The sequence below is a fragment of the Macaca fascicularis genome, chromosome 1 (assembly GCF_037993035.2).
Source record: "Macaca fascicularis isolate 582-1 chromosome 1, T2T-MFA8v1.1".
Classification (NCBI taxonomy): Eukaryota; Metazoa; Chordata; class Mammalia; order Primates; family Cercopithecidae; genus Macaca; species Macaca fascicularis.
The window spans coordinates 169,513,969-169,528,084 of record NC_088375.1 but is presented as its reverse complement, the minus strand read 5'-3'; the positions used below and the strand labels follow the sequence as shown (position 1 = coordinate 169,528,084).

The 14,116-nt window shown below is 47.0% G+C and overlaps 1 protein-coding gene and 1 pseudogene across 13 annotated transcripts in view; both read left to right on the top strand.

The window, feature by feature from the left end:
- The first annotated feature begins 302 nt into the window (after nucleotides 1-302).
- Nucleotides 303-14,116, top strand: part of AK4 (adenylate kinase 4) — an 85,634-nt gene continuing 71,820 nt past the window's right edge. For 2 of the 13 annotated variants that reach the window (XM_005543156.4, XM_065521060.1), the window contains exons 1-2: nucleotides 303-399; nucleotides 1,011-1,285. In XM_005543156.4, coding sequence (XP_005543213.2) covers nucleotides 1,141-1,285 — 145 coding nt within the window. In that variant the 5' untranslated portion in view covers nucleotides 303-399; nucleotides 1,011-1,140. Of the gene's footprint in view, nucleotides 647-709; nucleotides 1,875-14,116 lie in introns of those variants that run through there. The other 11 variants (XM_074004711.1, XM_065521062.1, XM_074004705.1 and 8 more) reach the window with 6 other exon arrangements.
- On the top strand, nucleotides 6,881-7,311 carry LOC135965141 (small ribosomal subunit protein uS14-like; annotated as a pseudogene).

Here is a 14,116-nt window from a genome sequence, read left to right as displayed (position 1 = left end):
TGTAAACACAATGAAATCACCTAGCCGCAAACTTGGCGCACAGTAGGCGCTCATCAAGTTGTATTTTTCCCTTCCCTTGCAGTAGACCGCGGTACCCAGGCGACCGCGAAAGAGGAAAAGGGGTTTCTCTACCGCGCGTGGTCTGCACTTCGCTTCGCCCCCGCAGCCCTCGCTGGGTCGCGGGGAGCACGTGGGCCAGGCAGGCTGGGTGGGAGTGGAGGGGAGGGGAGGGGAGGGGAGGGGGCGGTGGCTAGCGGCTCGCGCGGAGCCGGTCTCCCGGGCTTACGTAAGGCGCGAGTCCCGTGCGGCCGGCCCGGGCTCCGCGACTGGGCGGGCGGAGACGGCGCCGCCCTGCAGGAACCGGGCTGGAAGCCTTTCGGAGTGCTGCCTCCAGCCAAGGTGTGTGTTTATTTGATTGCTTTTGGTGGCGAGGCGCGGGGCTCGGGCTCGTCGCGCGCCCCACGGCCGGGGAGCGCATCCGCTAACCCCGGGCGGAGGTGGGCCCCTCCGAGCGCTCGCGGGCGGTGGGCAGCGGCGGCAGCTGAGACGCCGGGGGATGTGACAGCCGCCGAGGAGGGGGCGAGACGCCGACCACACGTTTCCCACGTGCGAGGACCCGGCAGGGGCTCAGCCCCTAGGCCGCTCGGTGCGTGGGGCGGCGGGGGCTGGCTTTGAGTCACCCCCTTGTGCCAGCTTCCCCGGCTTGGCGGAGACTGGCTTGGGGATGCCCGGCCGCGCGGCCCCCTTCTCGGACGCGGCGTGGGGAGCGAGCTGCAGGAAAGGATGGAAGTGGGACTGGTCGCGCCGACCTCTGACCCCTGGAGGCCGAGTCGGCAGGGCGGGGCACGGCGCGCTCCAGCAGCTCTGCGTGGGGGCGAGGAGGTGGAGGAGGGCGAGGAGGTGGAGGAGGGCGGGGAGGTGTAGCGTGGCGCTCACTCCGCCTGCGAGTTGGTCCCGGCGCTGGGCTGAGGGGAGGGGTTGTCTTAAAAAGTCTCTCCTTCCCCCTGTAGGGGCGGTCGGCGAGTCCCAGTGCGAGCTGAGGGTGCCAGAGGTAGGGGGCCGAGAAACAAAGTTCCCGGGGCTCCCTCCGGGGCCGCGGTCGGGGCTGCGCGTTTGGCCGCCCCCCTCCTCGCGAAGGCAATGGCTTCCAAACTCCTGCGCGCGGTCATCCTCGGGCCGCCCGGCTCGGGAAAGGGCACCGTGTGCCAGAGGATCGCCCAGAACTTTGGCCTCCAGCATCTCTCCAGCGGCCACTTCTTGCGGGAGAACATCAAGGCCAACACCGGTGAGGGGCTGCGGGGACGAGGGCTGGGGGCGAGCCGCGTTGGGCTGGGGTGAGGCCCTGGAGGGACTGGGGCTCCCGGATCGCGGCGCCCTTCCCCCGCCCGCGTGTGGTCGTGCAGGCTCGTACGTGCCGGGGCGCATGCAGCTGGCGGCCGCGCGGCTTAACCGCGCCCGGGAGGAGGCCGAGACTCCAGGGGCGGCCGGTGGGAGGTGCCCGCGGCTCTTGTCTCCACCGCTCCTCCTGCCGCGAGGAAAAGCCCGAACCACCCGGGCGAGGGAACGAAAACTAGGCAGGGAAAACCCGGAGCTTCCCTCTCACGCTGCCCTCCTTAAAGCAGAGCCGCCCCCCTACCCCTTAGCCCTGGCCCCCTCCCGCGAGTCCCTAGAGAGCCGCGCGTCCCCTCCCGCGGCAGCCCAGAGGCGGAGCGCCGCCCACCTGTGGCAGTCGGGCGGGGCTGCGCGCCGGGGAACCTGTGGCGCCGGCGGGCTAGCAACCTTGCGCCTCTCCAGCCCCTCCACGCAGCCTCGGGGCTCGGGGCAGAGCCCTGGGTGGCTTTGAAAGGCCTGTCTGTTCGCTGTCGCCTTCTAAGGTAAACTCTTCCCAGCAACTCCCCCTCCTCCCGAAGCCGCCGGGCCTGGACGTCAGGAGACTCGGAGGAGACTCGTTCTGATAAATTACATTTTGAATGCAGCTTTCCTGGAAATGGCTTCTTGAGCTGCCTCCCTTGGCTTGAGATGCCTCCTTTGGCCGGCGTGGTGAACTTGGGGATATAGATCGCCTGATTTCTTAGTCTGACGGTGTTGAGTGCGTCCCTTTCCCCCTCTCCTCCCACTCCACGTTCACACCAGTTCCAAAAGAATTGGCGTTAAAGGGCGAGAGGTAGCGGTTGTGCTGCTGCGAGGCTCTTAACCCTTTTGGGATGGAGATACTGGTAATTAGCAACTCCTTTATGAAAAGTTGTTCTTCCCAGCGGGGGTCCTTTACTGTCGCTGCAGTTCTCAAGGGTGTCCAGGGTGGTTATTGCCCATCATGGACTAATTATCCGGGGATCTACATTTCAGAAGCACAGAGTGGTTTGAAAAGGAAGCGGGAGGACAGTACCGGAAAACAAAATGAAAGCTTAAAAGCAAGGAATTAAGTATCTGCCGAGTTTTATTCCCGACCTCTTAAGCAGGTTGAAAAAGCGGACTTTTGCAGGAAAACTCTTCCCCCACCCCCATGTCTCAAAAGGAAGAATTATGTGTACCAGATTGCACTTGAGTTTTCTTTTGTGGGTATTGTTACCTCAAGTGCGCCTATTTTGATTTTGATACATTCAAATGCATTTTATTCTTGGAATGCTGCATTTGGAACGCGGTTGAGGGGAGAACGGCCTGAGAGGGAAAGCTGGCTCTCATCCTAAGGGTTTTGTGTTTAGGTTGGGCTTCTTCATGATAGCATGGAGTCAGTGAAGGAAGACAGCGAGGAGAGATGAGCCCATTCCATAATTCTCTGCATCTGACTAGGTGACTTGTTTCCTTCTATGAGCCCATTCTATAGTTCTCTGTACCTTACTTGGTGACTTGTTTCCTTCTGGAATGAAGGGCTTCACACTGTCCATCCTGGGGCTGGACTCAAAGCGCTTTCCATTTTTAAAGAGTGTGATGGGAAGTGGCTTATTTCTGCACTTTCTTAGGGGCTTTGAAAATTTTCCATTTGCTCTTTTCCCTTGTTCTCTCTCTCTCTCTCTTTTCAACTTTCCTCTGTTCTAAATTTTAGTTTCCATTCTCTTTCAAATGCCTTCATTTCCTCCCCAGTGTTCATCCCTGGAGTGAGAAGTGACTATGAAATGTTTAGATTTTCTTTTTTCTGTTGGGAATCAAGCAGTTTTTTGCATGAGCCAATTAAGAAAAAAAACTTTATCAAAGAAAGAAGAAAAATAAAGGACAGCAATTTGTTTTGAAAATGGCTTGTTTCTAGTGGACTTTCGGGTTATCGGATTATTTTTCTCTCTCAGAAGGTCTGAGAATCTTATAGGCTTACTGCCTGGTAAATAAAACATTCCATTCCACGGTATTTTTCTGTCTGTTACCTGCTGTTTGCTTTTAGCTAATTTCCTGGTGGGAAGCACAACCACCCTTCTGTATGTACCCTTTATAATGGAAGGTTTGGAGGAGACGATGAAGCACAACAAAACCCAGGAAATAAAAACCCAGGAAATAAAAACCCAGGAAATAAAACCGTGTAGGAATTTGAATTGGAAAGTAGCTCCAGCCTGGATTTGGGCACACTCTTGTCTACATGGCTTTCCTCCTCCTGCAGCCTGGTAAAAAGCTGCTCTTTCAGGAAAGGGCCATTCTGATGTCATTGCTTCTTGGAAGTCTTCCCTCACCTCCTCTGGCAGAATTAATCTCTTTCCTCTGCACATTTTTTTTTTTTTTTTTTTTGAGACGAATCTCGTTCTCTCACCCAGGCTGGAGTGCAGTGGCGCTATCTCGGCTCACTGCAACCTCCACCTCCCGGGTTGAAGTGATTCTTTTGCTTCAGCCTCCCAAGTAGCTGGGATTACAGGCGTCTGCCGCCACACCCAGCTAATTTTTGTATTTTTCATAGAGATAGGGTTTCACCATCTCTACGAAGGTTTGAGGCCAGGCTGGTCGCGAACTCGGGACCTTAGATGATCCACCCGTCTTGGCCTCCCAAAGTGCTGGGATTACAGATGTGAGCCACCGCACCTGGCCTTCTCTGCACATACCTTATTGATTCTAATGTTGCAGTCACATATCATGCAGTGTAAAAATGCCTGTCTCTCACCCAGTAAGATATCTGCTGAGTGACTCTTGCGTGTCAGTGTTCCAGGTGCTGGGGACAATAGCATTGTTTAAGATAATTTTGTGCCTCTTTTATTTTATTATTATTATTTAGAGATACGGGGTTTTGCTTTGGTGCCCTGGCTGGTCTCAAACTCTTGGCTCAGTCTCCCAAAATGTTGGGATTACAGGTATGAGCCACTGCACCTGGCCCATTCTTGGGCCTTTTGTTCTTTCTGTCTCTACCATTGCACACTTTCCACTCTGAAACTTGGAGGACAGGGATCAGGCAAAGTACCTAATGCATAAAAGGAGCTTACCAAGTTTGTGTTAAAGGCCTGGGTCACAAATTCTAGACAGTACATCTTAATCCAGAAGTCAAGCCACCTATAGCATGGAGTCCATTTTGTTTAATTAGCTCTGATTTATGGTAAAAGTTTGTACTTAATATGGATCTGAGATTAGCTTCATGATAGCTGTCACCCATTGGCCCTTCCTGCACTGCCTAAAGTGGTATAGGCTGAGGCTTATCAGATACCTCATTTGAAGAGTCACCCCCATATATTTGGCTCAGATTTTCTTTAGCACACTGCAAGAGTAAATAGAAGGGAAAGTTCTCTTAGATTGTCAGGAGTTGGGTCTTACACTCTGTCATAAGGAATATTAGCTTTTCTCTGTGTATGTGTATGCACATGTATGTATGAGTACACACACACACACACGGACTGGCACTTTATTGAGTGAGTCCCATTATAAATTCTGATCAAATTCTCATATTTAATGATAGATTCTTTTATTGGGTCATATCTAAAGGATATGCAAATCTTGTTTTAAAGGTTGGAGAAATAGTGATATTTTTTAAAACCACGTTATACTGGATCCACTATCTCAAGTGCAGGAAAACTGGCACATCGCCGTTTGGAAGCATCTTGGACTTCATTGAGATAAAAGATGTTAAGGAACAAACCTGTTTCTGCGCACGTGCGCTCTCTCTCTCTCTCTCTATATATATTTTTTGAGACGGAGTCTCGCTCTGTCACCCAGGCTGGAGTGCAGTGGCACAATCTCGGCTCACTGCAACCTCCGCCTCCCAGGTTCAAGCAATTCTTCTGCCTCAGCCTCCTGAGTAGCTGGGAACTACAGGCACGCACCACCACGCATGGCTATTTTTGTATTTTTAGTGGAGATGGGGTTTCACCATATTGGCCAGGCTGGGCTTGAACTCCTGACCTTGTGATCTGCCTGCGTCAGCCTCCCAAAGTGCTGGGATTACAGGCGTGAGCCACCGCATCCGGCCTCTGCTCTCAATATTAACTGCAGCTCTTGCTGGAGTTTTGCTGATGGGACTAGCATTTCAAGTTAGTCTATGGGCTGAGAGCCTCTTTTTGAAAAAGATGGCCTAGTTCAGAGGGCTCAGGGTTTTTTTGGTGCTCATTAAGTATAAATGTGTGTCTTATGTAAGAGGGAAAACTTCTGAGAACTGGAAGATAGAAACATTTTATTAGAGAGACTTGAGAGCCAGAGTCTAACAATGTATCTAAAACAGGTTTCAATAGTTATCCTTTTTATAGATCATACAGAGTCTTGGCTTATTACAGGGTTTCTAGAGTATATTCTATTCCATTTCCCCTCATAGCTTGGTGAGACTCAGGAAGTAGCACAGGTCAAGCAAGGATCTGACTGGTTTTGAGACCACTTCATATACACATTATTATTGCTTTTTTGGTTTCTTTGAGGATTTTCACACGTATTTGAAGAACACTATTTGTGACTTGAGTAAGGCATTCTGTGACAGTAAGTCTGCCTTAGCCACATGCACGGTGAATCTTTGCACATCCTTCCAGTGGGATTTTTTTTCTTTTGTTTTGAGGCATAGTTTCACTCTGTGACCTAGGCTAGAGTGCAGTGGCATGAACAGGGCTCACTGCGGCCTTGACTTCCCGGGCTTAAGCGATTGTCTTACCTCAGCCCCTTAAGTAGCTGGGGCTACAGGCATGCGCCACCATGCCCAGATAATTTTGTATTTTTTTTTGTAGAGATAGGGTTTCTACTTGTTGCCCAGGCTGGTCTTGAACCCCTTAGTTCAAGCAGTCTGCCCGCCTCGGCCTCCCAAAGTGCTGAGATTCCAGGTTGTGAGCCACCATGCTTGGCCAGGATCATTTGTTAGAAGTAGTTTTCTTCTGATCAAAGTCATGCCTTGTACAAAATTTAGAAAATTGTTTTAAAACGGTAGAAGAAATGGAAGCAGTAAGTAAAAAATTACCCTTAATTCCTTAAGGGTAATTGAAGCTAATAAATTAAAGGCGCCTGTCTTAGGTTGTGTGTTTAGGGAAGGCGTCTCCAGGAGGTGAATGTCCTTATTCATACTATAGAGAATGAGCTTGTGATGATTAGGAACAGAGTGTTTCAGGAAGAAGGAACAGCAAGTGCAAAGGCCCTAAGGTGGGAATTAGCATAGCGTGTTTGAGGAACGGAAAGAAGTGGCAGTATGTTTGGAGTGTAGCAGGCAGAAGGGATGTGGAAGTAGGTCAGCTCAGGTCAGAGAGACGAGCAGGTGCCAGATCAGGTAGAGCCTGGAGGATCCTGGTAAAGATTGGATTTTATTCCAAGGGCACTGGAAAGACAAGGAAGGGTTTTACATAGGACGATGACGTGAAAAGATTTACTTTCTAAAAGTTGGATCTTTTGCCTGCTGTGTGGAGAGGTGAGGAAAAGGGAGACCAGTATGGATGAGGAGAGTGGCCTGTGTTTGGAACTTGTTGGTGGCAAAGGAAGAGAGAAATAAAGGGGTTTGAGATACGCACGAAGGCAGAGCTGACTGGAATAATGAATTGGTTGTGAGAGGTGATGGAGAGAAAGAAGTCTACAGTGAATCCTAGGATTTTGCCCTGAGCGCCTGCCTGGGTGAATGTGCTATAGGGTTGAATGAACTAGAATGTGGCTAACCAATCTTTTTGGAACAGCACATGCGTGGGCTAGCGCCTTCCTTTTACCTCGTTGCACTCCTGAGAGCAAGATGGGTCACCAGCAGCTGTACTGGAGCCACCCCTGAAAATTCAGCCAGGGTTCTCACTCTTGTCACGTCTGTTCAAACCGGCACGGTCTGATCCAGAAATATGGCCTTAATACGTGCTGCCAGTGTTTCTGTCAGTACGCGAAGGATATCAGCTTTATTAAGTTGGACTAAATAGTCTTCCTTCAAAGGATTATCCAAGGCATCTACCCAATAAAAAACCATGATGGTTCTTTGTACATCAACATTTAAACAAATAATGCTCTTACAAATGTCATTGTGTACAAATCACTGGACAAATACACTTTCTTTGGGATAGGTTTCTGGGAATAAAACTACTGGCCAAAATAGAACTTAAATCATAGTGATAATTTTTTTTTTTTTTTTAAAGACGTAGTCTTGCTCTTGTTGCCCAGGCTGGAGTGCAATGGCGCGATTTTTGGCTCACTACAACCTCTGCCTCTCGGGTTCAAGCAATTCTCCTGACTCAGCCTCCCAAATAGCTGGGATTACAGGCGCCCACCACCATGCCTGGCTAATTTTTGTATTTTTAGTAGAGACGGGGTTTCACCATGTTGGCCAGGCTGGTCTCAAACTCCTGACCTAGGTGATCCGCCTGCCTTGGCCTCCCACAGTGCTAGGATTACAGGCTGAGCCACCACACCTGGCCGACATAGAGAGAGTTTTAAACGTAGCTTACAAATATTCACTCAAGTTCTTGGTAGTTTATAGGTGCTACTTTATTTGTGTACTTTTTGGCTTAGTAAGTGTTTCAGTTAGGCCAGGAGTTCGAGACCAGCCTGGCCAACATGGCGAAACTCTGTCTCTACTAAAATACAAAAATTAGCTGGGCTTGGTGGCACGCGCCTATAGTCCCAGCTACTTGGGAGGCTGAGGCAGGAGAATCGCTTGTATCCAGGAGGCAGAGGTTGCAGTGAGCTGAGATTGCATCACTGTACTCCAGCCTAGGCAGCAGAGCAAGCTCTGTCTCAAAAAGTAGATAAAAAAATAAAATGAAAAATATTTTATTTAGGTATAGATATACTTCATACATATATAAACTGATTTTCTGATTATAGAAATAGTATAAGTTAGCAAAAGTTTAGAAAGATGAAAACAATCACTTGTAATTTACCAACTGGAAGGAAAAGTTATTGCTAATACTTTTTTTTTTTTTTAGATGGAGTCTCGCTCTGTTGCCCAGGCTAGAGTACAGTGGCACGATCTTGGCTCTTGGCTCAGTGCAACCTCCACCTCCTGGGTTCAAGTGATTCTCTTGCCTCAGCCTCCCAAGTAGCTGGGATTACGGGCACGTGCCACCACGCCTTGCTTAATTTTTTGTATTTTTAGTAGAGACAGAGTTTCACCATATTGGCCAGGCTGGTCTCGAACTCCTGACCTCAAGTCATCTGCCCACCTCGGCTTCCCAAAGTGCTGGCATTACAGGCGGTTGAGCCACCATCCATGGTGCTAATACTTTTATATACAGTATATCCTTCTAGACTTTTTCAGGAATACACACATACACATACATTTTGAGTTACATTATTATTGCATTGTATTATAGTATTACTGTTTTGAAAATTGCTTGCTTTAACAATGTATCATCTAATATTTTCCAATTCTGTTAAATACTGTTTTTTAATGTGAGTTAGATACTTATGTACAATTCCAATATTCATATATAAGTTGTTATTCCATTTTTAATTTTGAAAATGTAATACAGGTACATGCAGATGGTAAAATTTTCAAATAGTATGCTCGGAATAGAATGGAAAGTTTCACACCCGTCCCTGACTCTTGGTTCCCCAGTTTCTCTCCACAGGGGCATCTGCTTTTAACTTTTTTTGGATGTTTATCCAAAGATTTTGTTATATATCTATAGCATTCATGTGTCATATCTATAGCATATTATAGTAGTGCCTCTTTTTTTTTAATGTACACATTCATTCTTTCTATTACACTTAAGATTAGATATTGGTTTCCATCAGCATGTATCAGTTTATTCTTTTAAAAAGATATCTGCATTCTCTTTTATTGTACAGATGTATCATAGTTTGAAATCACACATTTAAATATTGAGAACCAAAGAAGCTTTGTTTATGTGGGTTATACATATAGATGTTAAATGTATTTGAAATTAAAATTGAGAAAATTTGCTGGCTGTGGGGGCTCATGCCTGTAATCCCAGCACTTTGGGAGGCTGAGGCGGGTGGATCACGAAGTCAGGAGTTTGAGACCAGCCTGACCAACATGGTGAAACCCCATCTCTACTAAAAATACAAAAATTAGCCGGGTGTAGTGGCACGCACCTGTAATCTCAGCTGCTCTGGAGGCTGAGGAGGGAGAATTACCTGAACCCAAGAGGCAGAGGTTGCAGTGAGTCAAGATAGCACCACTGCATTCCAGCCTGGACCACAGGGCGAGACTGTGTCTCAAAAAAAAAAAAAAAAGAAAATTGAGAAAATTTAAAAATATTAATTCATCAAAAACAATAATAAATCCACTGTATGTTAACAGATTTCTGTGAAAATTAACTATTTTCCAAAATGAAATCTAATGAGAAAAGTGCTGTTGTTTTTGCACATTTGCAATTTTTTTTTTTTTTTTTTTTTGAGATGGAGTCTCGCTCTGTCGCCCAGGCTGGAGTGCAGTGGCCAGATCTCAGCTCACTGCAAGCTCTGCCTCCTGGGTTTACGCCATTCTCCTGCCTCAGCCTCCTGAGTAGCTGGAACTACAGGCACCCGCCACCTCGCCCGGACGTGGTTTCACTGTGTTAGCCAGGATGGTCTTGATCTCCTGACCTCGTGATCCGCCCGTCTCTGCCTCCCAAAGTGCTGGGATTACAGGCTTGAGCCACTGCGCCTGGCCTACATTTGCAAATCTTTCTGGCCTAATAGAATAAAACTTTATTCTGATATCTAGTTCTTCATTCGGTCTTTGGTGCTATGCTGTTTTGGTTAAAGTATTTGAAGAATATCCGGTTTTATACACATGTAATTAAAGGGGAACTCATGGACCCCTGAAAAGGTCTCATGGACTCACAGGAGTCCTGGAACCACAATTTCATCAGTCTGCTGTTGATTGGAATTTAGGTTATTTATAGTCATTCGATATACAGAGTGTGCTGCACTGAATGTCCTGGTAAATGTGTCTTTCAACAAATGTTTGAGTGCCAGGCAATCTTGGCTTGTGGGATGCAAAGAGGTGAAACAAGGTCTGTTCCCTGAAGGAGCTGCTGTTTTTTGGTGGAGACAGGCAGTCAGACAGGCAGGCAAACAAGAAGAAAATAACCCAGTAGGGCCGGGTGTGGTGGTTCATGTCTGTAATCCCAGTGCTTTGGGAGGCTGAGGCTGCAGGATTACTAAAGACCAAGCAAGTGTCCAAGACCAGCTTGGATAACATAGCGAGACCTCATCTTTACTAAAAAATAGTGTAAGAAAATTAGCTGGGTGTGGTTGTGCGCATCCGTAGTCTCAGCTACTCAGGACGTTGAGGCAGGAGGATCACTTGAGCCCAAGAGGCTGAGGTTGAAGTGATCTGTGATCATGCCAGTGCACTCCAGCCTGTGCAACAGAGCAAGACCCTGTCTCGGAGAAAAAAAAAATTAATTGAGGCTGCAAGATGTGCATGCTTACAGAAGAGGCAGCTAACCCAGCATTTAGGAGGAGATGAGATTTGGGAAGGCTTTTTAGGGGAGGCGATTCCCGAGTTGAGTTTTGACAAATGAGTACAGCTACAAAAAGATGGCATGGTCATTGTCATAGCGTACCTGAAACTCCTCTTCTGGAGGAGTTTATGGTCCACAAGACGTCCTTGCTTTTATGGCTTGGCCTTTACTTTTTCTATTATCATGTTAGTCCGCATCCATCTCTAATGATGTTGTCAAAGGAAAGGGTTATCATGCCTGCCCCATATCACCTTTCCAGCCCTCATTACTTGTGTTTGCCTTTAAGATATACATAAACATAGTGGCGTTATAGTATATGCATTTAAATTTCGGCTTTTAACTTCTGGAAGGATGGCAAGCAATCCTGAAACTAGTAAATTGGGCTTCAAACTGTTAACTGTAAATTCACCCATTCTGAAGGGCATGTTGAATTACCTGTTCCCTTCAAAATCTACCAAGTAAATTGTTAAATCGTATTAGATTATGCTAGTTGGCTGTTTAACAATCTGTATTGGTACATATTGTGAGGTTTAAGGACTTGGAAATTTTGTAAATTTTTTGGATGATGTACTTTCACAATGGACAATGGATCAGACATCTCAACCGTGTATTTTTCTTTAGCAAACTAGATTTTTTCTTTTTTCTTTGAGACGGAGCTTCACTCTGTTGCCCAGGCTGAAGTACAGTGGTGTGATCTTGGCTCACTGCAATCTCTGCCTCCTGGGTTCGAGTGATTATTGTGCCTCAGCCTTCTGAGTAGTTGGGACTACAGGGTCCTGCCACCATGACCTGCTAAGTTTTTTTTTTTTTTTGCATTTTTAGTAGAGACGGGGTTTCACCATGTTCGCCAGGCTGGTCTTGAACTCCTGACCTCAGGTGATCTGCCTGCCTCGGCCTCCCAAAGTGCTGGGATTACAGGTGTGAGCCACCGTACCCGGCCCAAACCAATTTTTTTTCAAAAAGCTTGAGTAGATAATAGAGGCTTTTGGATTACTCTGTGTATTTTACTCCCTCCATTTGATGTTTAAGCTCTCAGGTTGACCTTTGAGACATAGTACAAAAGGTCTTGTTTGTACAGCTTCATGTAGTTGAATTTAAATGGTTGATGTTATATTTTAACAGTCTCTAAGTTCTGAGAGTTTTTGTACTAGTTAAACAACAGATCCAGCAGCAAGCATCCCTTACTTAGCCAGACGGATAATACTGAAATAATGCAGAGTCATTCTTGTTTATCATCTAGCTTCCAAGAAGCTAGAAATCAACTATTTTCTGATCTTCAGCACCTTTTGTCTGGGCAGCATTAACCTGTGACCCTGGCATTTTATAATTCTTGTGACTTGGTCATAACCAACATTTGCAGTGGGCGAAGCAACTGCCAGGCCCTGGACTGACTAATGAATACATATTATCTCTAATTCCCACACAGTTCTCCAGAGCAGTTGTTGTTATATCATTTGCTTTACAAATAAGTAAATGGCCTCAGAAAGGTTGAGTAACTAACTTGGTCAGGTGCAGTGGCTCATGCCTGTAATCCCAGCACTTTGGGAGGCCGAGGCGGATGGATCACTTGAGCCCAGGAGTTCGAGACCAGCCTGGGCAACACGGCAAAAGCCTGTGTCTACAAAAAATAACCAGAGTTAGCCAGTGTGTGTGGTGGCACATGCCTGTAGTCCCACCTACTTGGGAGACTGAGGTGGGAGGATTGCCTGAGCCCAGAAGGCTACAGTGAGTCTATAGTGAGGCTACAGTGAACTGTGTTTGAGCCACTGCACCCCAATCTGGGCAACGGAGCGAAACCCTGTCTCAAAAAGAAAAAAAAAGTTGACCGAGCGTGGTGGCTCACACCTGTAATCCCAGCACTTTGGGAGGCCGAGACGGGTGGATCACGAGGTCAGGAATTTGAGACCAGCCTAGCCAATAGGGTGAAACCCCATCTCTACTAAAAATACAAAAATTAGCTGGGCATGGTGGTGTGCACCTGTAGTCCCAGCTACTCGAGAGGCTGAGGCACAAGAATCGCTTGAACCCAGGAGGCGGAGGTTGCAGTGAGCCAAGATCATGCCATTGCACTCCAGCCTGGGCAACAGAGGGGGACTGTCTCAAAAAAAAAAAAAAAAAAAGAGTTGAGTGACTTACCCTAAGTCAAACAGCTTTCCACACACAAACCTCCAGAGAAGTTGTTATATCATTTACTTACAAACAGGTATGTGGCTCAGAAAGGTTGAGTAACTTGTCCTAGGTCGAACAGCTAGTTAAAGAGAAACTAGCATTCAAACCTGGGGCTCCATAGTTAGGATTAAACTTCTTCCCATTATGTTGTGCTGACATCTGAGTACTCTAGAAACTAGTGAAATACTTGTCTTATAAATACCATGTAGAGACAGTATGTCTTTGTCTGTTTGTGCGGCTATAACAAAATACCTGAGATCGAGTAATTTATAAACAACAGAAATGTATTTCTCACAGTTCTGGAGGCTGGGATTTCCAAGATGAAGGTGCTGGCAGGCTTGGTGTCTAGTAAGGCCTGTTGACTGCTTCCGAGGTTGCACCTTGAACTTTGTATTCTCACATGGCAGAAAGGATGGAAGGGGAAAAGGGCCAAAGGCCACATTAAGCTTCTTTGATTTTGTTTTTAATTTTTCTAATTTTTAAAATTTTCAACTAGAGACAGGTTCTCACTTTGTTGGCCAGGCTGCTTTTGAGCTCCTATACTCAAGCAGTTCTCCTGCCTCAGACTCCCAAGGTGATGAAGCCTCTTTATAAGACACAAGGCTTAATTTATTGTTTTTGTGTGGTTTTTTTTGGAGATGAGGTCTTGCTCTGTTGCCCAGGCTAGAGTGGAGTGGTGCAATATTGGCTCACTGCAGCCTGGAACTCCTGGGCTCAAGCAGTACTCTTGTCTTAGCCTCCAGAGTTGCAGGGACTACAGGCGCGTGCCACCATACCTGGCTAATTTTTAAATTTTTGGTAGAGATGAGATCTCCCTATATTGCCCAGGCTGGTCTTGAATTTCTGGCCTCAAGTGATCTGCCTGCACCAGCTTCTCAGAATGCTGGAATCACAGGCGTGAGCCACTACACTACAGGGGAGGAGCCCTCATGACCACTTAAAGGCCTCACCTCTTAATACTATCACATCGGTTATTAAGTTTTAGCATGTGAATCTGGGGGGCACGTTCAGACCATAGCACCATGGATAGCAGGGAGCAAGTCTGCCGAGGCTCAGAAGGCCCTTTAAGGGTAGGGTAGAAGGATGTACTTTTTGTTATTGTTGTTCTGTCCCTAAAACATTAAAAAAAAAAAACCTGAAAAAGGAAGCACTGACTTCCTGCCATAATAAAAAGGACCAAAGGAGGTCAA